Source organism: Populus alba, chromosome 13 (assembly GCF_005239225.2).
Source record: "Populus alba chromosome 13, ASM523922v2, whole genome shotgun sequence".
In the NCBI taxonomy this organism is placed as follows: Eukaryota; Viridiplantae; Streptophyta; class Magnoliopsida; order Malpighiales; family Salicaceae; genus Populus; species Populus alba.
The window spans coordinates 4,750,437-4,773,340 of NC_133296.1; the positions used below are offsets into that span (position 1 = coordinate 4,750,437).

At 32.0% G+C, this 22,904-nt stretch overlaps 2 protein-coding genes and 1 pseudogene across 3 annotated transcripts; 1 reads left to right on the forward strand and 2 right to left on the reverse strand.

The window, feature by feature from the left end:
• Positions 1 to 2,150: 2,150 nt before the first annotated feature.
• Positions 2,151 to 5,283, reverse strand: LOC118036439 (uncharacterized; annotated as a pseudogene).
• Positions 5,284 to 14,091: 8,808 nt separating this feature from the next.
• On the reverse strand, positions 14,092 to 14,481 carry LOC118036503 (uncharacterized). The gene has a single exon (XM_035042228.1). The coding sequence runs from the start codon at positions 14,479 to 14,481 to the stop codon at positions 14,092 to 14,094; it is 390 nt and encodes a 129-aa protein (XP_034898119.1).
• Positions 14,482 to 19,369: 4,888 nt separating this feature from the next.
• On the forward strand, positions 19,370 to 22,872 carry LOC118036438 (putative disease resistance protein RGA3). 2 transcript variants are annotated; one of them, XM_035042132.2, is made up of 3 exons: positions 19,370 to 19,495; positions 19,617 to 19,691; positions 20,587 to 22,872. In XM_035042132.2, exon 3 carries the CDS (start codon positions 20,744 to 20,746, stop codon positions 22,421 to 22,423), a length of 1,680 nt encoding a protein of 559 aa, XP_034898023.1. In that variant the 5' UTR covers positions 19,370 to 19,495; positions 19,617 to 19,691; positions 20,587 to 20,743; the 3' UTR covers positions 22,424 to 22,872. The 2 variants fall into 2 exon arrangements, with proteins under 2 accessions (XP_034898023.1, XP_073259920.1); XM_073403819.1 differs by having other exon boundaries at positions 20,726 to 22,872.
• Positions 22,873 to 22,904: the final 32 nt, after the last annotated feature.

Consider the following 22,904-nt stretch of genomic DNA (forward strand, 5'->3'; position numbering starts at 1 on the left):
ATAACCACTGGTGAGATTTTGTTCAACGCCAGTCACTAGCTCTGCCCGGAAGCAAGAGAACATGGAACTTAATTCTGCAAAAGTTGTGATGACGACGACACTAATTTCTTGAATCAATTATTAACTAACTAAACTGACCGAATTGAGCCTTACAATATAATAGTTTATAAGAACAAATACCAACACTGACTTTGCAGTCCACATTGCTGGAGTTTGATCACTTACTACTACTAGCAAGCATTGATGAAAGAAATGAAGCAAAAAGTAGTAAAAGAGAATAGGTAGGACGAAAATTTTGTAAATGTCACCTCCATCCCTTACCCTTTCAAACTTCTCTCTTTCTCAGAACAGAATATGTACTGTTGTTTCTCTGTAAGTCTTGAGTTATCTCTATTATTTTCATGTTTCTTTCTAGAAATGCTCTGTTTGAGTATTTGTAACTCTGGTCACAACTGGAATGCCTTTCAGGAACAGAAAAATGGCTAGAATATTTCCCATCTTCTTGATGGGACTTCTTGTCATCTGGGCAGCCTTGGCAAAAGCAGAATGCATGATCAATAATAATGCGACAAAACCCATAAATTCTAGCATTAAGGACTTGATGACACCAGAGAAGAAAATTGGTCAGATGACTCACGTTGAACGCAGTGTTGCATCAGCTCAGGTGATGAAGGACTACTTCATTGATAAACATCAGTCGCAGATTTACTTTCTGAAGAATTGAGTCGTATAGGAAAGCTGAAGAATTCTGTTTCCGTTTTCTGCAGGGAGTGTCAAGTGAAGGAGGGAGTGTTCCGTCTAGAAAGGCATCTGCAGAGACTTGGATTGACATGGTGATTGAATTTCAAACGGGTGTTGTATCGACCTGATTAGGAATTCCTATGATTCATGGAATTGGTGCTGTTCATGGAGAGAACGATTTTTACAAGGCAACCATATTTCCTCACAATATCGGGCTTGGAGCTACCATGCAAGGAAATATATTGCTGACAGCCAAGTTCTAGGAGTTGATTATACTCCATGAGATCATTATGTATATGTTTAAGTTCTGCTCAACTTAATTTAATAAATTCATTTAAAAGGGAAGTTTTATCTGAACGAATTCTATACTGTAGTACTTTAGTGTGGAACATGGTGGAAATTGTCCACCAAACAAACAAGAAAGTGGACAGTCATATTTTAGATTACAATCGTTGGCATGCATTCAAACTTGATTATGCTTTCATTCCTTTGTGTTTTCTTGATTCCCCTGTGAATATTGGAGATAAATATTATGATCCCTTCTTCCCATTCGGGTTTGTCCTCGGCACTAATCCTACCAGGACCATCTGGACATCATTTTTTCAATTTCAATATCACAAATGTAGAAGAAAATGTGCCAAAAATTAGTGGATACTGCCCGAATTAGTTTAGTGTGGTGGCGAAGGTTCGGACCCGCAGTCTGTGGCAACACATCTTGAATTCAAATTCTAGGCCAAACAACCTCACTGGTGTCTCGTTTTTTGTTCTTTTTGAAGTCAAAATATTACTGTTAAAAGGCCTACCAAGAGTGCAATTCTTTAGAACAGATAATAACCTCTAGCTACAAGGACAAAGCATATCTATCTGCAACATCTTGCACAAATTCATCCGCCTGACATATAACGCTCCAGAACCTGAATGAGACATTGAATGCCTAAATAACCAGTGATAAAGATCAAAAGCAACCAAAAACGCCATCCTGGTGAGATTTTGTTCAATGCCTCATCTCTGTCAACAGCTCTGCCCAACAGCAACAGAACATGGGACTATATTCTACAAAAATTGTGATGATGATGACAATACAACTCTAGAAGACATCATGTACAGTAACTTCACAAAACAAACAGCAAGCACAATCCATAACATGTTTAGGCATCATGTCTAATTGGCAGGTCAGGTGAACAATGCCCTGTTAAAAGAAAAAATCACTGTTCCAAACATGTAACCAAGAGGAAGTGCTAAACGCCTAGGATAAACTATCAATAGCTTCAATGGAGGATCCAAATGCTGTATCATGTGAAACAACAATAGAGTGGACATACAGGGATGGATTCTACTGAACGAGGAAATGCAACATGAAGGCACCTTTAAATGAAGAGTGAAATCAGAGAAATTGGAGGCAATTGAACAAAAGCAAAACTGTGTAGAAGTTTTATTCATCAAAGAAGTTATTATTCATCGAAGAAGTTATTCGTTAATCCATGGATGTATTGACAAATACATATGATTACAATGAGAAAAGGGATCATCCTCGCACAAAACTGCATTTATATTATAATCAAGTGTAAGGGATCCACCAAATGGGATTATTCCACATCAGCCTTTGGGGCATCTTTTTCCTTCTCAGGGACAGAGCTGCTCCCACTCTCAGCTTCTTTTATCTGCCTCAAAATGCCCTCTTTTTCCTCAAGAGCAGCTTCTATTCTTTCATTGATCTTCTCTAACTTCTGTTTCAGCTTGTCAATGCCCTTGCTCTTGCCCTTCTCACTAGATTTTCTTTTCTTATTACTCTTCTCCTCTTTCTTTTTCTCCTTACCTTCTTTTAACGTATCTTTCTGCTTCTTCTCTTCTTCCACTGGTGACTCATCATTTATTCCAATCTCCCTGGTGGTAACCCCAGCCTCGCACTTTGACTGAGTAGCTTCATCCTTACGTTCCTTCGGCATTTTCTCTTCCTTATCCTTTTTCTCTTTCTTCTTCTTCTTCTCTTCATCTCCATATTTTATTTCATCGTCTGCTTCATCCTTGTGCTTCTTCTCTTTCATCTCCTTAGCTTTGTTCTTTTTCTTCTTGTTTTCTTCTTTCCCTTCATCTTCATCATCTTCTTCCTCCTCAATTTCATCTTTGCCCTTCTTTTTTTCTCCTTATCTTTCTTCTTATCTTTCTTCTTTGCCTTCAGTTCCCCCCCTTTAACTCCCTTGTCTTTTTCTGTTTCTTCCTCAGATTCTTCATCAACCTTCTTCTCTTTATCTTTGACCTTCTTTTCTTTTCCTTTCTTCTCTTTCTTTTCTTTCTCCTCCTCCTCCTCTGCCTCAGCACTCAAACCTCTGTCTTTGCACTCCTCAGCCACTTTTTTTGTATCCTTGGAATCTTTATCCTTGCCTTTCTTCTTTTTCTTCTTGTTTTCTTCTTTCCCTTCATCTTCATCATCTTCCTCCTCCTCAATTTCATCTGTGCCCTTCTCTTTTTTCTCTTTATCTTTCTTCTTATCTTTCTTCTTTGCCTTCTTCAGTTCCCCCCCTGTAACTCCCTTGTCTTTTTCTGTTTCTTCCTCATATTCTTCATCAACCTTCTTCTCTTTATCTTTGACCTTCTTTTCTTTTCCTTTCTTCTCTTTTTTTTCTTTCTCCTCCTCCTCCTCTGCCTCAGCACTCAAACCTCTGTCTTTGCACTCCTCAACCACTTTTTTTGTATCCTTGGAATCTTTATCCTTGCCTTTCTTCTTCTCCTTTTTATCTTTCTTTTTTCCCTCTTTCTTATCCTCCTGTTCATCCCCTGAAACCTCATGATCTTTCTTTTTCTTCTTCTTCTCTTCTTTCCCTTTCTCTTCTTTCTCCACTTTCCTATCCTCCTGGTTATCCCCTGAAACCTCATCATCTTTCTTCTTCTTGTTGTCCTCTTTTTCCTTGTCTTTATTATTCTTTTTCTCTTCCTTTTTCTTAGCTTCTCCGGCTTCTTTGTCCACCTCTGACCCTTCACATACACTATCCTCACCCTCCTTTCCTTTCTTCTTCTTGTCCTTCTCTTTCGTTTTCTTCTCCTTCTCCTCATCTACATCCTTCTTCTTCTTATGTTTCTCCTTTTTCTCTGATTTCTCCTCAACTTTCTCTTTATGCTTCTCCTTTTCTACCGATTTAGTCTTCGATTCAACTTCCACCACAGCCTTCTCTCCCTTCTCGTCATTTGGTTCTTTATCCTTACTCTTGACTTTCAGATGGATTTCCTCCTTTACAACCTTTTCGTGCACTTCAGCAGCAGAAGCAACAGATTCAGACGTATCTTCCATCTCAGAATTCTTTCTGAAAATTTGAAATTGAAATGCAAACCTTTTCTTGCTGAAGGTCAAATTTCCTGAAGAAAGTAGCAGACCATTTAGGAATCAAAGTACTAATTGTAACAAATAACCTATAAGAAAATCTCGATATGAATTATCCAAAGTCCAAACCACATGGAGTGATCATCAAACTAGAACATCGATAAATGCCTGGGCGACACATGATTGCGCAGCAGCCCGTTGAGCACAAGATCTAAGACTAGGTAGATACATAGATTTTAACATCCCCATCAAAATAAATTGTTATAAATGCTCGTCTTTTTCAAATTCTTGCAAGCTCCAAGCGGTATAAAGACCGAGAAACTTATACAACATATCGTTACAGCAATAAATAATCTTTTCTTAAAGCTTCAGCATTTTCATAATTGCATTTCTGTTTTTTCTATTTTCATAGCAAAATCCTTACATCATTCCGCTACCCCACAAACGATTCCCAATATTATTAACGCCTCAATTTGCTTTCATTTAACAGCTTCAAAATGAACAGATTTTTTATACAGAAAAATATTTTATTTTATGTATGATCTAAAATAATGCCTTGGATGGTTTGTACAAGTGTCTTTTACAAAAGACAAAAACACATGCAGACACCACCGAAAGATTCCAAATATCATTGTATAGATAAAAAAAAATCAACATATTATTCTCCCATCTGGAAGGATTTGCAGGCATGATTAGCTAAAGAAAAACATTACTCTACAAATGAACAAAAAAACCCATCATCAAAACAAGAGAACATACCGACAGCTACTCAATCACCTAAGACAGATATTGACCCCATAAAGATTACTCCCTCTCCAAAAACACGAAATGAATATCACAAAAACAAGATGGCAAGAAGAGAACGTTGTCAACCCAACAAATCAAGAAACAGATGAGAGCCAGATGAAATCTAGGAAACCCCCTAAAAATATAAGAGAATATGTTGATTAAGTTATCAAGAAAACAAAAGGGTACAAAGGTATGAGCTAGAAGATCCCCCAACTGATATTGGATGAATATTATTTATCAGATCAAATCAAAATGATCAGAAACATGAAAGAATTTGTACCTTAGTTTCTTTTTCTGGAAGTTACTACTTTCAAGACAACCTGATGGATGATGAAGAGAGACGGTTAAAGATTTTGGCTGGCCTTGCTTCTGTCTAAAATACGATTAAGGTCTCTCAATCTCTCTATCTACTTATAGAGTTTCGACTTGGGAACTGTGATTTCTCCCTTTTTTTTTCTTTTTTTTTTCTTTTTCAAGATTTGTTTTCTTTTTATAGCTGTGCTGATTTTTTTAAAAGTAATTTTTTAAAAAATATATTAAAATAATTTATTTTTTTTTTTTAAATTTATTTTTAATATAGTATAATAAAAAAAATTTAAATTAAAAAAAGAACAAAAAAATTTAAAATTAATTTTTGAAGGCAAAACAAAAACTAAAAATGGTAAACATATGATTTTTTTGAGCTGAGTTGTCTATAACCCACTAAGCTAAGAAAAACAAGTCGGTAACGCGTGACCCACAACACGTCGGTCCCACGCGGTGAATGTTGGATCCATCTTTTATATATATATGTGGAGCCGTATAAATTAAATTGGGGTTTTTTTTTTCCTTTTTCCTCTAAAGTTTTAGGTGTATAATTGTTAGTTGTGTAAATCATAAATTAATCTATTTCATTTCAAATAATGAATTAATTATTTTTTTGTTTTAAAAACTAATTATTTGGCCCCTTAACTAATATTGATTACATTTAATTTAATATTGCTTTATTTTTTAAAAAAATGTCTTTTAAAAAAAAACAAATTATTTAACCCCCTTGACTAATTATGAGCATATTTAATTTAATATTATTTTATTCTAAAAAGGACTTCTTTCTCATTAATATCTTCACAATAGCTATTTAGTTTTTCTTTCTGTATCTTTTAAAATAAAAAATAAAATGAATTGGAAAAGAACATAAAATGAATAAAAAAGACTAAATAATTACTTTTTTAAAAATAAAGGGAATTAATTTTTTTAATTTTTCAAAATTAAAGGGATCAATTTATAATTTACTAATTTGTTTTTGTAAAAGTGTGGTTTTCCCTCAATCAACCTTCGAACCTTTCTAAAAAAAAAAAAATTCACTTATTGTATCAGTTTCCATTAAAAAAAATTAACAAAAAAGTGATATAAATAACATATAATACAGTTTTTCTTTATTTTTTTTTTTGTCAACTCTCCTAATATCATAGTTTTTAGACTCGGTCTAAGGCCTGGGTTTTGGGCTTTGATCGGGTTGTTCAAGTCAAAAAAAATTTTAAAAAATCAAAATGACATCATTTTAGTAAAAAAAAAAAAGTTAACAGGTTGCAACCGAGTTTTTTACCGGATCTTGCCGAGTCAACCCGTCGGGTCACACCAGATTTTTCTTTTTCCTGTTTTTTCTTAAACCTTACCCAGTTTCAATCTCGGATTGACTAGGTCCCAGGTCAACTCGCCAAGCCGAGCTGGGTTTCAAAACTATAGCTAATATAAAATTGATAATAATTTCCTTTTATTTTGTAAATTGCACTCTAATCTGTAAAGTCCAAGAGATCAAGACTCCACAATATAAAATTATGGACCATCTACTTGTTAATTGCAATTTTTTTGTGTAATTTTTTTTTTTGAAACATAAGATATCCTGAAGAACATATAACTTATTAATTAATATTAAAAGGGGAAGAGTTTATCTATAACATTCCTATGCAAGTTTTTTTAATATACTTATTGCTGATGTTTTTTGGTTAAAAACAAAAAAAATAATATATACTATAACTTTCATTTAAGATGTATAATGTTTATTTAAAAAAAAAAAGATAAAGGTAAAATCAATTTTAGGGATAATGACTCAGTCTATAATTTTAATATGCTCTTAAATTGAGTCAATTATATCCTTATAAAATGATTGGATTTTTAAAATATCCTCATATTAAATTTTTCCATAAAAATTAATTAAATTAGTTATGCATATAATATTAAGTCATGTGCATTGGTGATTATGTTAATTTAGAAGAAAAAAGTTGAGACAATGATGGATTGAAAACTCAATAATTTTGTAAGGATAAAATTGGCTCAATTAGAGTTATAATGACAAATTTTAAACTCACCGGCCCCATTATATAATATAAAGACAAGGTATGTCATTTTCACTAAATATTTAGATCCCTTAAGTTATTCAAATATTTACCATAGTCTAATAATTTGATTATCATCTCATATTTACCATAGTCAATTATAAAAACAAAAGAGTTGTGTTGTCAAGCAAGCTAGACGAATTCCATCATATTTTGTTGACATGAAACATCTTTGCCAGGAACTTGATCAACATCATCCCATTAAAATGGTATATGATCAAGATCTCATGTTTTTTTATTTTCCTAATCACTGCTGCAGTTTCCCAAACAAGCCCCTTCTCGTTCTGCTTCGAAAGCTAACATTGAAAGGTAAGATAACAGAAGGCGGTGGCTAGGCTAGGTTTGAGAACCCAAAGGTCAAGGGTAGACGAAGAGAAGTGCCTAAACAGGTGAGTGAGTCCTGCAGGTGATTTCACCCCAGAGATAATGAGTTCAATCGTTTTCGACACGAATCAAGGGTTAAAGAGCTAAACTGGTATGAAGTGGGGCTTCGGGCGTAGCAAACCAAAAAGGAAGGGCAAAGACAGGGGTGAGCCCAAAGGCACAACCAAAAAGGTGGAAAATTTTATCAAATCCAAGTGATCAGACGATGTTTGAGCTTTGTCACGAAGAGATTGTAAAAGATCGTATTTATGATTTTCTTGCGAGTTTAAATGATGTTTTTGATAAAGTTTGGATTGATTTTTTTACAGACTAGACCTCTACTAAGAATTTACGATGCATTTGTAATTTATATTCATCGTGAGGCTTAGCGTGAAACCATAATGCTTGGTGGTTATTCTTCACTTGGCTCACTTCTGGACTCTATTGTTGCCATGATATCCAAGGCATCTTCTTCTTGATCAACAAATAAAGATGGCTTGATTTGTTCGTATTACAAAAAGAGCTGACATACAGAAGACCTGTTTTTTTTTATATATAAAAAAAATGGCTTCCCTGAATGGTATTTGGATCGTTACAAGCAAATTAAGACTGCATGTACAACTTACATATCCACCTCTAGTTTCAAATCAAACTCTCTACATGGTGTGGTTGCCTTCGTAGCTACTAGCTCATCTATGGCCCTTTCCAGCATTGACCATGGCTTAAATTTGTTACCCCCCCCTCTCTCTCTCTCTCTTTGTTCTCCATCGGTAGACTCTTCAGTTGATTCTACTCAACCATACAAGGCTTTTCTTCCATCTTACACTCATGACACTGGTTGGATAATTTGATTCTAGTTCCATCGATTGACAAATGACAAGTTGTTTCATACTAAGAACCCACCTTATCGTGAGTGTGTAGTCACTGCCATTGATGATCAAATTAATGTGATCGAGGCTGGTTCTTTTGATCTTACATCCTTTATCTCTTTGCATCATACTTTATTTGTTCTCTCTTTATCAAATAATCTATTATTCATTAGTCAGCTTACCAAGCAACTAAACTGTGTTGTTATGATGTTTCCTAAATTCTACTTGCTATAGGACATCCAGACGAGGGTTATCATTGGGCGTGGTACTAATAAGGGAGGCCTCTGCTATGTCGAGAATAGGGGATCAAGTTGGGTTCATCATGTGTCTGGTGTAAAACATGATACAATTCAAGATATTTGGTTGTGGCATCGCTAACTTAGACGTGTCTTCTTTGGTTATTTATGTTTTTTGCTTCCATATTTGTTTCAAGATGTCCATGTATCTAAGTTCAAATATAAAGTCTATATCTTGGCTAAGAGTCATCAAGTGTCTTATATCCTTTAAGTTTCTATAAAAATGATACTTCATTTACTATTATTTATTTTGATATTTGGGGTCCTTCCCTTGTCAAAAATCATAATGGAATTCAATGGTTTGTTATGTTTGTTAATGATTATAAATGTATGACTTGTTTATATATACTGAAAAATAAGAGTGATACTGGTCACATATTTCATGTGTTTTATCAAATGATTCACACTCAATTTAAAATCCTCCATTAAGATTTTTCATTCTAATAATGTTAGTAAATTTGTCAACACTGCCCTATTTATTTTCTTTCAGGAACATGAGATGTTACATAAAACTACATGTTCACAAACACCAGAACAAAATGGTATTGCAAAATGCCAAAATAGACATATTTTAGAAACTACCCCAGCTCTTCTCCTTAGTGCCTTAACTCTACAATTGTTTTGTTTCGGAGTTGTTACATATGTTATGTACCTCTTGAACCGAATCCCTTCTCAAGTCTTAGATTTCAAGACTTCCATGGAAACCTTAACTCATTATGTCTCTATTCCTGCAATCCTAACTCTCACCCTACGGATCTTTAGGTGTGTAGAATATGTTTATATTCATAAGACACAATGTAGTAAGTCAGATCCTTGTGTTATTTATTGTCTTTCTTGGTTTTACGTCTCATCAGAAAAGCAATTATTATTACCAAAGATGTTACATTTATGGAATCTGATTTATATTTTCAGTCTAATGAGCATGTTTCCCCTCTTTCTGATGCATATTTTATAGAACATGAACGACCATTTTGCATTATCTTACTAGATAAATAAAATCTACTATCACAAAAGCAAAGGCTGCCACTTGTCCTCAATATAATGCTACTACTCTTAATATTGTTGCCACTTATCCTCAATCTTCTATTGTTACTGTTATTGCTCTTAATATTGCCACCACTTATCATTAATATTGTCCTCAATATAAGTCTCAAGTATTTGCTAGGCATTGAAGTTACTCGTTCTAAGGAAGGTATATTTCTTTCTCAACAAAAATATATACTTGATTTGTTGATTGAAACATGTATGTTGGATTATAAGTTATTCACTACATCTATGTTGAAAATCATCACTTACAAGTTTATGATGATCAAATACCAACCATTAAAGACCAATGCCTGATATTAGTTGGGAAGCTTATTCATTTATCTCACACCTGGCCTGAAATCGCTTATGTTGTTGGCCTTGTAAGTCAATTTACACACTCTATTAATGAAGAACATAAAGAAGCAATCAAATGAATATTGAGTTATCTCATAACAACTTTTGGTCGAGGTCTTATATTTCACAAACATGACCATCTGAATATTGAAAGGTATACGGATGTTGATTAGGCATGGTCTTCCTCTAATCATTGGTCTACATCTAGATACTTTACTTTCATAGGAGGTAATCTTGTTACTTGGAGTAGTAAGAACAAAATGTTGCTGCATGATTTATGACTAAAGTTAAGTTTGTGGCATGACTCATATTATTTGTGAATTATTATGGTTGTATTTATTGCTCTATAAAATAAGCTAAGATACTATATAGGTTGTATTTATTGCTCTAAGTTTAGCTTAGTTAGCTTAGATCCTCTCTAAAATAAAATGCGAAAAATTCCTTGATGTTGGTCTTGTGAGGACAATAATTGGAAATCGGATTTTATCCAGTGTTGCAAAATAATTTTGGTTTAAAAAGTAAAAAAATCAAACTAAACTGAATAAAAACTCATCTGTTTGAATTGGTTTTTGGTTTGGTTTGGTTCAGTTAAAAAACTTGAAAAAAATAATTTTGATTTAGTTATTTATTTTGATAACATGTATATTTTTTTTTCCCAAGTAAGACCATATATATTTGTCGAATACAATATTCAAAAAGAGTTTGTGTTTTTATATATAATTATGAATGTATACGAATGTGATTTTAAAAGTAGATTCACTTGAAAAATAAGAAAAATATAAAAAATAAATAATATGAATTTTACAAAATAAAAAAGTCCAAAACAAAATTTAATAAATGTTTTTAGAAAGCTCAATAATTAGGGGTGGAGTTGGTAGTATTTGATAGAAAAGGCTAAAATTAATAAAATAAGATATATTATTAAAAAAACTTATTTATTTAAAATAAAATAAATATTATACTAATTCATATTTAAATACTAAATAATAATAAAATATTTTACAAGGACCAGATCCTACTTGTCTCCTCTAATTCTGTCCCGGTTAATCATGGAAATCATTAAATACAAAGTTAAGTTAACTTAAAAAATGAATAGTTTGTTCATATATATATATATATATATATGATGCATTAAACTGTCAAAACAAGTTGTGTAACGAATTGAGGAGAAGAGGGACACAGAATCTTGCTTTATATCATGGAGAGCATTACCATTATTCTAATGATATATCTACTTCATAATATGTTTCTAAGATAATCTTAGAATCCCTTTTTTTCTTGAAAATTTAAGAGTATAGTTATAATTGTTTTGTAAAGTATTTTTTATTTAAAAAAATATATGAATAATATATTTTTATTTTTTTAAAATTATTTAAAAAAACAACATCAAAAACATATTAATTTAAAATTAAAAACTTAATTAAAAAAATCAAAATACAATAACAAACACGCTCTAAAGCTAAAAGAAAACTAAACACGAAGAGGTATTGAAACTTTCAATCTTTTATTGCTAAGATCTTCTTACAATATTTCTGTCTAGGGGAGTACTTCATTGATGTATTCGAGAGCTCTGCTTCAAGGAACGAGAGAGAGCTACCTCTATACTAGTTCCAAGGCGGTGGAACCGCGTAGATACTAAGCGAGCGTAGATGCTAGGCAAGTGTATTCATTGTTTATTTTTATATTTTTAAAATATTTTAAATTTTTTATTAACTTTAAATTAATATATTTTTAAATTATTTTAATTTGATGATGTTAAAAATAATTTTAAAAAAATAAAAAAAAGTATTAACATGTATTTTAATATAAAATATTATTTAAAAAATAATCATAACCATTGAAAAATAAACTCTGTGGTGATCATGTTGTATAAATAGATGATGACTGTAATAAATAGTGATTATGTTATAGAAACAAGTGATGACTGCACTATTTTAGAGAGTTGCAGGGTCGTGGATCAGTTAGTTAATTGTTAGACGTTGATAGTGTTGTAATTCCTTCTTATTATTTGATATAAAAAAAAAAAAGAGTTATTGTTTATTCTTACTTTTCCTGCCGGTCTTTGAGAGCAATGATAAGAAAGATATCAGAGTGGAAAGCTCGACCTGCATCGACAAAGAGAAAATTTTCATAAAAATATAAATTATAGAAAATTATGACAAAAAACAATAAAGTAAAAGGCATTCGATAGACATAAAGGGGTTTTATCAAGGAAAAAACCCATAAGAGTCAAGCAAAGTGGTAAAGTAAAGATTCGGGTGCTCATTGGACCCCATCGACGATCTTTAACTTTCCGCTTGCTTCTCTTAGCTGCTAAGAAACATAATAATTAAGACAAGAAAAAGAAAACAAAGTGGTGGGACAGCCTTATTTACAGCTGTCCCTAGATAGTAAACTACATTTTTGACCCTACTGTGTTGTGGGGCCTAGCTGGGGCTTTGTTCTTCAAGCTCTCGTCCTTGTTCTTCAAGCTTTTGTCAGATCGGTCGTCTGTTGCTCAATCTTTAAGAGCGAGAATTCGATCTGTTTTGATCGGACTTTCTTCCTTGACTTAGGAGAGGTTTATGCTGCTGCTGCTGCTGCAACACCTGTGGGGATGTTTTAAGTGTATTCACTTATGCTTCGAGCGTCATTATCTGCTCGTAGAGAGATTGTATCTGCTCATCTTTCTTATTGATTTGATCAATAAGTTGTGCAATCTGACTTCTGTAAGTCTTGCAATTTTGGCATGTTGCTGATGAACTGCCGGCTTCTGTAGGAGGAGGACCCTCATACGTGTATTGTTCCTCATCTGTTGAGGATCTTTGACCGAAGTAAGGTGCAATACCTCTTCCTCGTCCTCTAACTGTAGTTAGAGGTTGCCGTTTTGGCACTTGTCTTTTGATAGTGAGCAGTCCCTGTTGGGATTGCATATCTGTTCTTCGATTATCGAAGAATTCGACATCGCCAAGCGAGATTTTCTCTGTGGCTTGGAACGTGTATTGTTTCTCATCTGTAGATGATCTTGTACCGAAGCAAGGGTTACCTCGTCCTCGTCCTCGTCCTCGTCCTCTAACTGTAGTTAGAAGTTGCCGTTTTGGCACTTGTCTTTTGACAGGGAACAGTCCCTGTTGGGATTGCATGTCTCTGTTTCTCTTATTGCGAAGAATAGAGATAGAATTATCCATTAGGATCTATTTTATCGAACAATGCTCGATATATTGTCTACACATGAGTGATTTGTCTCGGGAGAGATGAAGCAGTCTTCATAGTGTGAGAGTTTGGCTTAGAAGAGTGTAATGAGAGAGTTTGGCTTAGAAGGTGTGAGTACTGAGAGGTGAGAGTGGCTTCTTTATATAGCGAGATAAAGCATCTGCCATGCCATTCTCTTTTCCTTGGATATATCTGTACCTTATATCCACGTGTCTGGATATTAAAGGTGAACTTTAATACATTTTTAAAAAAATTTAATTTTTTTTATTTTTTTATTTACTTTTAAATTAAATATTTTTTGTGTTAAAATATATATTAATTTTTTTATATTTTAAAAATTATTTTTAATATTAATACATTAAAATAATTTGAAAACATGAAAAGTATATTAATTTAAAATTAATAAAAAAATAAAAAAAAATTAAATTTTTTTTAAAAATACTTTTAAATTACAGAAACAAACAGACAATATTTATTTGGCTTAGCAAACAAAGCTGCCCCCATCCGTCTTCGGATCCATCTATTTTATTGCATGAAAACAAATAGTGCTGGTAAAGTTTTTACCACGGATTTAGAGGGTGTTTGGGAGTATAGTAGCTGTTGCTTTTCAAATAGCTTTTCGTACCGAAAAGCATGTCAATAATGTTTTTTTATTTTTTAAAAATTATTTTTGATATCAGCACATCAAAACAATCCAAAAGGTACAAACCACATTCAATTTTAACAAAAAAAAAATTTTAAATTTATCAAAAAACAGGTTAAACTCAGCCTTAATAGTCTGCATCTGCTTTCACATCTTGGTCATCGAATTTCTTTTGACCATTTTTACCAGTTTTCTGATAAATGTGTTTGAGGTATGAGGCTAGTTTGTTGAAGTATGGCCTTGCATACTTTGCGGGGCCACAAAACTGCTGAATTTGTTCTACAGTTTCAAGCTTGTCAGGAAACTCTAAGATTTTCTGGGCTATATAGGGTTGTAGCATTGTAGTCCCGTTTCCTATTTCTCCACCATGGAAGGAAATATTCCTTTTGGCTATCTCTATTTTCTTTTTAGAAATAATAATTCTGTTTTCTCGGAACATTTGGAGAATCTTCTTAACATGAAATTCATCGATATAGACGACAGCGTATTTGATATGCTGCTTAATAAGCTTATCCATTCTCTCTTGAAATATAGCAGGGGCATTTTTTAATCCAAATGGCATAGCAAGCCATTCAAAGTGGCCTATGGGCGGTGGACATACAAATGATTTGATGATGGTCGTGGTAATATATATCGACTATATAAAGTAATTGTATAAATTGAAACAATTATCTTGAGTTTGGTTTGGAAGATTTACTAATACTATGAAGTGGTTTGGATATCATCATAGTAACTTGGATCCCACCTTGTTCATCAAAAAGCACAATTATCATGTAATATTACTAATTATTTATGTTGATTATATGGTTGTTATAGGAAATTATACTAAGAAGACCCAAATACTACAAGACCATCTAGCATTTGAGTTTAAGATGAAAGACTTGGGAAGTCTCAAATATTTGCTAGGACATGAAGTCTCGTTCTAATGAAGCTATATTTCTTTTTTGATAAAAATATGTACTTGATTTGTTGATTAGAACATGTATGTTGGATTGTAAGCCATCCACCACATCTATTATTGAGAATCATCACTTACAAGTTTATCCTGGTCAAATATCAACCATTAAAGACCAATACCTGAGATTAGTTGGGAAGCTTATTCATTTATCTCGCACCCGGCCTGACATCACCCATGTTGTTGGCCTTGTAAGTCAATTTGCACACTCTTTTAATGAAGAACATAAGGAAGCAATCAAATGAATATTGAGTTATCTTATAACAACTTTTAATCTAGGTCTTATATTTCACAAACATGGATATCTGAATATTGAAAGGTATACAAATGTTGATTGGACAGGGTCTTCCTCTAATCATAGGTCCACATCTAGATACTTTATTTTTATAGGAGGTAATCTTGTTATTTGGAGTAGTAAAAAATAGAATGTTGTAGCACGATTTATGATTAAAGTTGAGTATTGTGGCATGACTCATATAAAATAGGCTAAGATACTATATAGGGTGCATTTATTGCTCTAAGTTTAGCTTAGTTAGCTTAGATTCTCTGTAAAATGAAATGCGGAAAATTCCTTGATGTTGGTCTTGTAAGGACAATAATTAGAAATTGGGTTTTATTTAGCATTGCAAAATAATTTCAATTTGAATTGATTTGGAAAGTTTAAAAAAAATCAAACCAAACTAAATCAAAACTCATCGGTTTCAATTGGTTTTTGGTTTGGTTTGTTTAAAAAACTTAAAAAAATAATTTTGGTTTGATTATTTATTTTGATCCAAAATCGAACCGACCCGAAAATGCTCAGCCCCAGAAAATAGCATAACCAAGAGTTCTCTATAAAAAAAAATAACTAATGTCTAAGTGATTAGAAATGAAAAATATAGGCATTATTATTATTATTATTATATATATAAAAGTAAGGATCTTATTTAATAATTGATTAAATTCGGATGTAATTTTTTTGTATTTTAAATATTGGATTTTGTTTTACCTATTTTTATAGTAAAATGAAGGGTCAATAAGATACTATATAGGTTTTCCTCTAAAACAATATATTATATATACGTTAGGAGTGGTTCACAAAATTTATTTTATATTGTTTAAAATTTGGTATGACACATGAATAGGCATATAATGGAAAAATAACATTAGCCTATTATTTAGAAATTATATTAATATTTTGGTATCTTTCTTAATTAGAAAAATATGTTAGAAACACTGTAGCAATTCACGGTGTTTTGTGATGAAAGCTACATTGCTTCCCTCACATGATTTAGCCTTATTTGTAATGACTTGTAATTGTAATTCTCAATAATGTTTTGTGAGGAAATCTATAGTGCTTTTCCTACATGATTAAGCTTTATTACAAAGTTAAATTATAACAAACTCTATTTAAAAAAAAAAAATTGACGAAGATAATTTTAGAAAAAAATATTACAAAAAAAGAAAACATAAAAGAAACTGGAAAAAAAAAAAAACCATGTGAGGAAAAACTGTATCAATCCATAGTGTTTTGTGAGGAAAAACTTGTATTCACTTGTAATTGCAATTCTTAACCAACTTAATATTTTAAAAAAAAAAAATTGACAAAGATAATTTTAGAGAAAAACATAACAAAACAAGAAAAAAAATCATGTAAGAAAAAATACTGTAGCAAGCCACAATATTTTGCAAGGAAAGTTACAATGCGTTGCTCATATATTGCAACTGTAATTTTTAACCAACATAATATTAAAAAATAAAATCAAAAAATATAATTTCAAAGAAAATCATAGAAAAGCAAAAGAAAAAAAACTATGCGGAAAAACACTGTAGCAATCAATACTGTTTTAAAGAAAAAAAATTACAAAACTAAATTCTCAATCAACTCAATATAAAAAATAAAAAAAAATCAACAAATATAATTTTAAAAAATAATAAATAAATAAAATAGAGAAACTACATGGGAAAACATCGTAGCAATCCATAGTATTTTAAAAGGAAAATTTTATAAAGTAAAATTTTTAACCAGCTCAATATTTAAAAAGTAAAATCAACAAAGATAATTTTGAAAAAATAAAATAAAATAAATGAAAAAAAAAAAGAGGAAAGTTGGAAAAAAAGAAAAAGAAATAGTAATTTTGAAAAAAAATAGAAAAAAAGGGAAAAGTTGGAAAAATAAAATGAAAAAGTGCAAAAAAACAAAAAGAGAGGAATGCACTGTGGATTATTGTTGTAATCCACAATGCATTTTGGTGTGGGGAAACAATGATTTTAAAAAATAAAATTGATAAATATAATTTTAAAACATAAAAAAATAAAATAGAAAAACTATATGAAAAAACACCGTAGCAATTCATAATATTTTTAAAAAATAAAATTAACAAAAATACTTTTGAAAAAAAAAGGAAAAAAAGAGAGGAAAGTTGAAAAAAAAAAAGAATAAAAAAGAGAAAGTTGTAAGAAAAAATGGAAAACTGAAAAAAAAAAAAAAAAAAAAAAGAAATGCACTGTGGATTAGTGTTATAATCCTCAGTGATTTAGGTGTGGGGGAACAGTGATCCCCCCACACCATTTAGATATTGTTATGAAAAAAAAGGAAAAAAAAGAGGAAAAGTTAAAAAAAAAAGAGAGAGAGAGAGAGGAATGCACCGTGGATTATTGCTGTAATTCACAATGCATTTTGGTGGGGAACCAGTGATTTTAAAAAATAAAATTAATAAATATAATTTTAAAACATAAAAAAATAAAATAGAAAAACTATATGGAAAAACACCGTAGCAATCCATAATATTTTAAAGGAAAAAAATTACAAATCAAAATTTTTAATCAGCTCAATATTTAAAAAGTAAAATTAACAAAGATACTTTTGAAAAAAAAAAGAAAAAGAAAAAGAAAAAGAGGAAAGTTGAAAAAAAAAGTAATTTTGGAAAGAAAAAGGAAAAAAAAAAAAACCAAAAACAAGAGAGAAAGTTGGAAACAAAAAAAAAAGTGCAAAAAAAAAAAAGAAGAAAAGGAATGCATTGTGATTTAGGTCTGGGGAATTAGATATTGTTATAAAAAAAAAGAAAAAAAAAACGAAAATTGGAAAAAAATTGAAAAAATGCAAAAAAAAAAAAAAAAAAAGAGGAATGCACTGTGGATTATTGTTGTAATCCACAATACATTTTAGTGTGGAAAACAGTGATTTAAAAAAATAAAATTGACAAATATAATTTTAAAAAATAAAAAAATAAAATAGAAAAACTATATGGAAAAACACCGTAGCAATCTATAATATTTTAAAGAAAAAAAAATTACAAATAAAAAATTTTAATCAGCTCAATATTTAAAAAGTAAAATTAACAAAGATACTTTTGGATAAAAATAAAAGGAAAAAAAAAAGAAAAAGAGAAAAGTTGGAAAAAAAAAGTAATTTTGAAAAAAAAAAGAGAGAGAAAGTTGGAAAAAAAAAAAGGAAAAGTGCAAAAAAAAAGAAGGAAAAAGATAACAAAAGGAATGCACCGTGGATTACTATTGTAATCCACATTGATTTAGGTGTGGGGAACATTGATTCCCCTACACCATTTAGATATTATCACAATGCATTTTGGTGTGAGGAAAAATGATTTTGAAAATAAAATTAATAAAAATAATTTTAAAACATAAAAAAATAAAATAGAAAATCTATATGGAAAAACATTGTAGCAATCTATAATATTTTTTTTAAAAAAATTACAAATAATAATTTTTAATCAGTTCAATATTTAAAAAGTAAAATTAACAAAGATATTTTTGGAAAAAAAAAAGAGGAAAGTTGGAAAAAAAAAAAGGAAAAGTGCAAAAAAAAAAAAAGAATACACTATGGATTATTGTTGTAATCCATAATAATTTAGGAGTGGGGAACAGTGGTTCCCCGGTACCATTTAGTTATAGTTAATATATATATATATATATATATATATATATATATATATATATATATATATATATAAAAGATAAAAACTAAACTGTCAAAACAAGTTGAGTAAAGAAATGATGAGAAGAGGGACACAGAATCTTGCTTTATATTATGGAGAGCACTACCATTATTATCTTGAACTTTTGTTTTTATTTTACTTTAAAGATTTTATTTATTAAAATCTAACTTAAGTGAATTTTAGTTTTATTATTTTATGATTTTTTTATTTGAATATTATTAAAATGAGTTTCAATATGCTGTTTAAAATTATTTCTCGAACCTAATTATAATATTTAATTTAAATTAATTAATTAATTAATTAAATTCACATGCTCTTATAAAATAAAAAATGGATAAATAAATATTTTAGAGAAATTAGTTTTAATATTTTTTTTAGTATAGTAAATAAAAAAAGTTGGCTTTTTATTTATTTTTATATTAATTTTAGATATTAAATTCTATTCATAAAATTCAAAATGATTTTAAATATCAAAACCTGTTGATAGAAAAAAGAATTCGAAATAGACTGACAGTCGGAAAGATAAAAATCTAGAGTGGAAAGTGGAAACAATAAAAAAGAAAAACGAAGGGATAAAGAAAAGACGAAGACGAAGACCAAGACGAAGTTACATAAGTAAAAGAGTAGAGAATCCGAGTCTGGTTAGTAACATTTCTCACTCCCTCCTCCATTCAATTGCAGCCCAAGTTCTCTGTTTGGCAAACGGGAAAATTTGACGTTAAGAAAATTGTTTTTTTTTTTTTTTTTTTATCTGTTTTCCAGACCGTGAAGTTGAAAGCATTTGGATGGAACCACAACAGCACCTTGTCTTTTGTCTTGTGCCAAAACCCATAAAAGGTATTATCTGCTAAATTTGCTTAATTTTATCGACAACATTGCTGCATTTAGATGTATACTAACTATAGCAGTTGTGATTTAGTAGTTCCTTTCCTCTCTGTCGGTTCTGTGGGCTTAAGAAACTGTTAAAGCATGATTGATTTGCATTAGTTACAGTAGAATTCAGTTGTTTGATTAGCAAAGCGAATGAGATGGATTGGAGAGGAAATCTGAGGATTAGTCGGTTGATGCTGGCATACATTGTTGAGTAATTATCAAATCATTGTTCATCCTGGACTTCCTTCTTTACAGCAACCCAGCTGCTTACAACTTACAGGGTTCTAGCTTTATGAACTCGCTTGTGAAGGGATCTCACAACGGGAAATTCCCATGACATTAACTCTACTAGAATTATTCTTGTCTTTAAATGGAATTTCCGTTTTTATTTTTCAACACACTAACGTGAACGCTTTGGAGAACAAGTTTAAATCCCAATCAAAAAATAAGTAACCGGACCATTTTCTTTCCTTTTCCTTTTGTCTCTCTTCTCTCGGGAGCGCAATTGTCAACAAAATTGTTTTGTGCACCATTTAGATGAGTGGATGGTTCATGAGCAACATATGAAGAGGCTGTTATGCGCAACATCCAGGTGACTGGATTATGGCCACAATGGCTTATTTCATTCAAGGGGAGCCCCATGAGAGTGGTGTCTGCATATATATATATGTATATAATTAGATTTTTGGTAATCTCATGCTAATTTTGGTTTTCCAAAAAAAAACTAAAAATTTTTTGAAGTGTTTTTCAGTTCATAGAGGATTTACCTAGGCACCTGTGTTTTGTCATGCCATATTTTTTCATTTTTCACTGTCATATCATTGTATTTGTGGTTGACATGTTTAAAAATCGTTGACAGAATTAACAGTATGTTATCAACTGGAATGAAGTTGCATGCAAATAAAAGATTTGAGGGTTCAATTGCATAGCTGACTCTAGGCCTTGCTTCATTTTCACCGACAAAAGAATGACACGTTGAAAAGGGTGGGTTTCTGCAGGGTGAAGACTTGTAAGAAATGGCAGCAGACATGGCAGAGTTCCTCTGGAGGAAGTCTTTAAATGCTCTGAAAGAAGCAGAGACTGAATTATTTTTTCACTTAACTCTTGCTTCTCATTTTCGAAGAATTAAACAAGTGATGGAGAGTAAAAATATCAAAATATGTTCATCCCAGGCATCAAGCATCTGTGATGTGCTTTATGACCTCAATGATGTACTTGTTGAGTGCCAGAGCTTTGCACACCAAAGGAAAGCACACAAGAAAAACAGGATACTTTTCATCCTTTCTATGGATCACCGTTTTGTGGGTAAGAGAAAGAAAAGGTTGGATGACATCAAAAAAAGGTTTGAGGAAATGGTTGTGGATGGTGAGGGACAATCTAGTCCTCTTAGAAATTCACCATTGAAATTTAGGGAAGGCAATGGGTCTGAAATTCTTGGGTTCGATGACAAGATTAAAGAGATTGAGAGCATGCTTTTTGAAAATATATCTAATGAGAATGGTGTTGAATGCAAGATCATAGGCTTATGGGGAATGGGTGGCACAGGAAAATCCACACTTGCTAGTAAGGTTTTCAATAGTGAGAAAGTGAGCAGCCAGTTTTCAAGGAAGATCTGGATTTGCTTATCTGGTATTCAGGGGGGTGAGAAAGACATGGGGATTAAGATTTTTAAGTTGATGTTGAAGGAGTTAGACTATGATATTGATGAATTAAAGGCAGATGATATTACTATGATGGAGCTTTCGCAGACCCTTCAGTGTCTATTATCATACGAAAGGTATTTGATTGTGTTTGATGATGTGTGGCTCAGGCATGCCAACGTCTTGGCCAGAGACTTTAGTTCAGCAGGGGTGCTTCCCAGAGGTTGTAATGGTACTGTCATTGTGACAACCAGGCTGCAGAAAGTGGCTACAAGATTTGGAGCTGAGAAGATTCACCTTCCGCCCCCATTGATGGAACAGGGATGTTGGAATATTTTTGAGCATACCGTTAAATCTGGCCTCTGCAACAAGTCTGAAATTGGGTTTGACCAATGCTTGCAGAAAATTGAGGACGAAGTTCAAGAAGATGGATTCAAGTTAATTGGGATATGTGGGGTGCGCGATGCAAGGAAAACCACGCTTGCAAGAAAGGTTTTCGACAGTGTTTTGAGCAGAAAGTTCTCCAGGAAAATTTGGGTTCGCCTATCAGGTATTCAAAAGAATGAGCAAGACATTGGGGCTAAGCTTTTAAAGTTGGTTTTGGAAGGGCTGGATTATGATCTTAATGAATCAATAATAGACGATGATCTTACCGTGATCGAGCTCTTGGACACTCTTCAGCATCTATTATCAAATGAAAACTATTTGATCGTATTTGATGATGTGTGGCCCTGGCATGCCAAGTTTTTGGCTGAAGAAACCATCTCGTCAGGGGGATTGCCTAGGAATAGTGGTGGTGCAGTCATTGTCACATGCAGACGGAAAGAAGTGGCTGAAGAGATAGGATGTATGAACGTGATTCACCTTCAGCATCCGGAACTGGAGGATTGTGGGAAGATCTTTCAGCGCACTCTTCAATACGATCCAGAAACATGGAAAAGGATTAAAATTGAAATCGAGTGCAAAATTGGTGATCTTCCATTAGCTGCCAAGACACTCGGGGAGATCTTTTTGGGTAAGATCCGAGAATCAGAGATTTCTTCCCCGACTTCTTGATATCCCCCCCCCCCTCTCTCCCCTCTGTATTCCCTATTTGCAAAACATTTATGCCCTTTGCCTACATCATTGTTTGATTTTCCCATTTTATTGTAGCCATAACAAGACCCCCCTTTGATCTTTAACATTTTAGCTCAGAATGAATCGAGGGTTTCTTCTTCTTCTTCTTCTTCTTCAGCCAGTCAAAAAACAAGATTGTTTCCACACGTGCATCAGTAAAGCTTGTTTGTGTTAACCATATTACAGATCCTGCAGATCAGCATATCCCAATCTCCATGGTCACCGCTCCTTTACATCAGCCCCTGATCACAGCTCCTCCAAATCAGCCCCTGATCAAGCCACGAAATTTGCTATTAAATAGAATATCTCCAGCTCTTTGTAATTGCTAAGATCATTCTTGTACATGCTTTATATAAACACTATCCAAAAAAAGTATTTTTATATCTGAATTTTTTTGTGGAAAGTGTTTTTACATTCATAA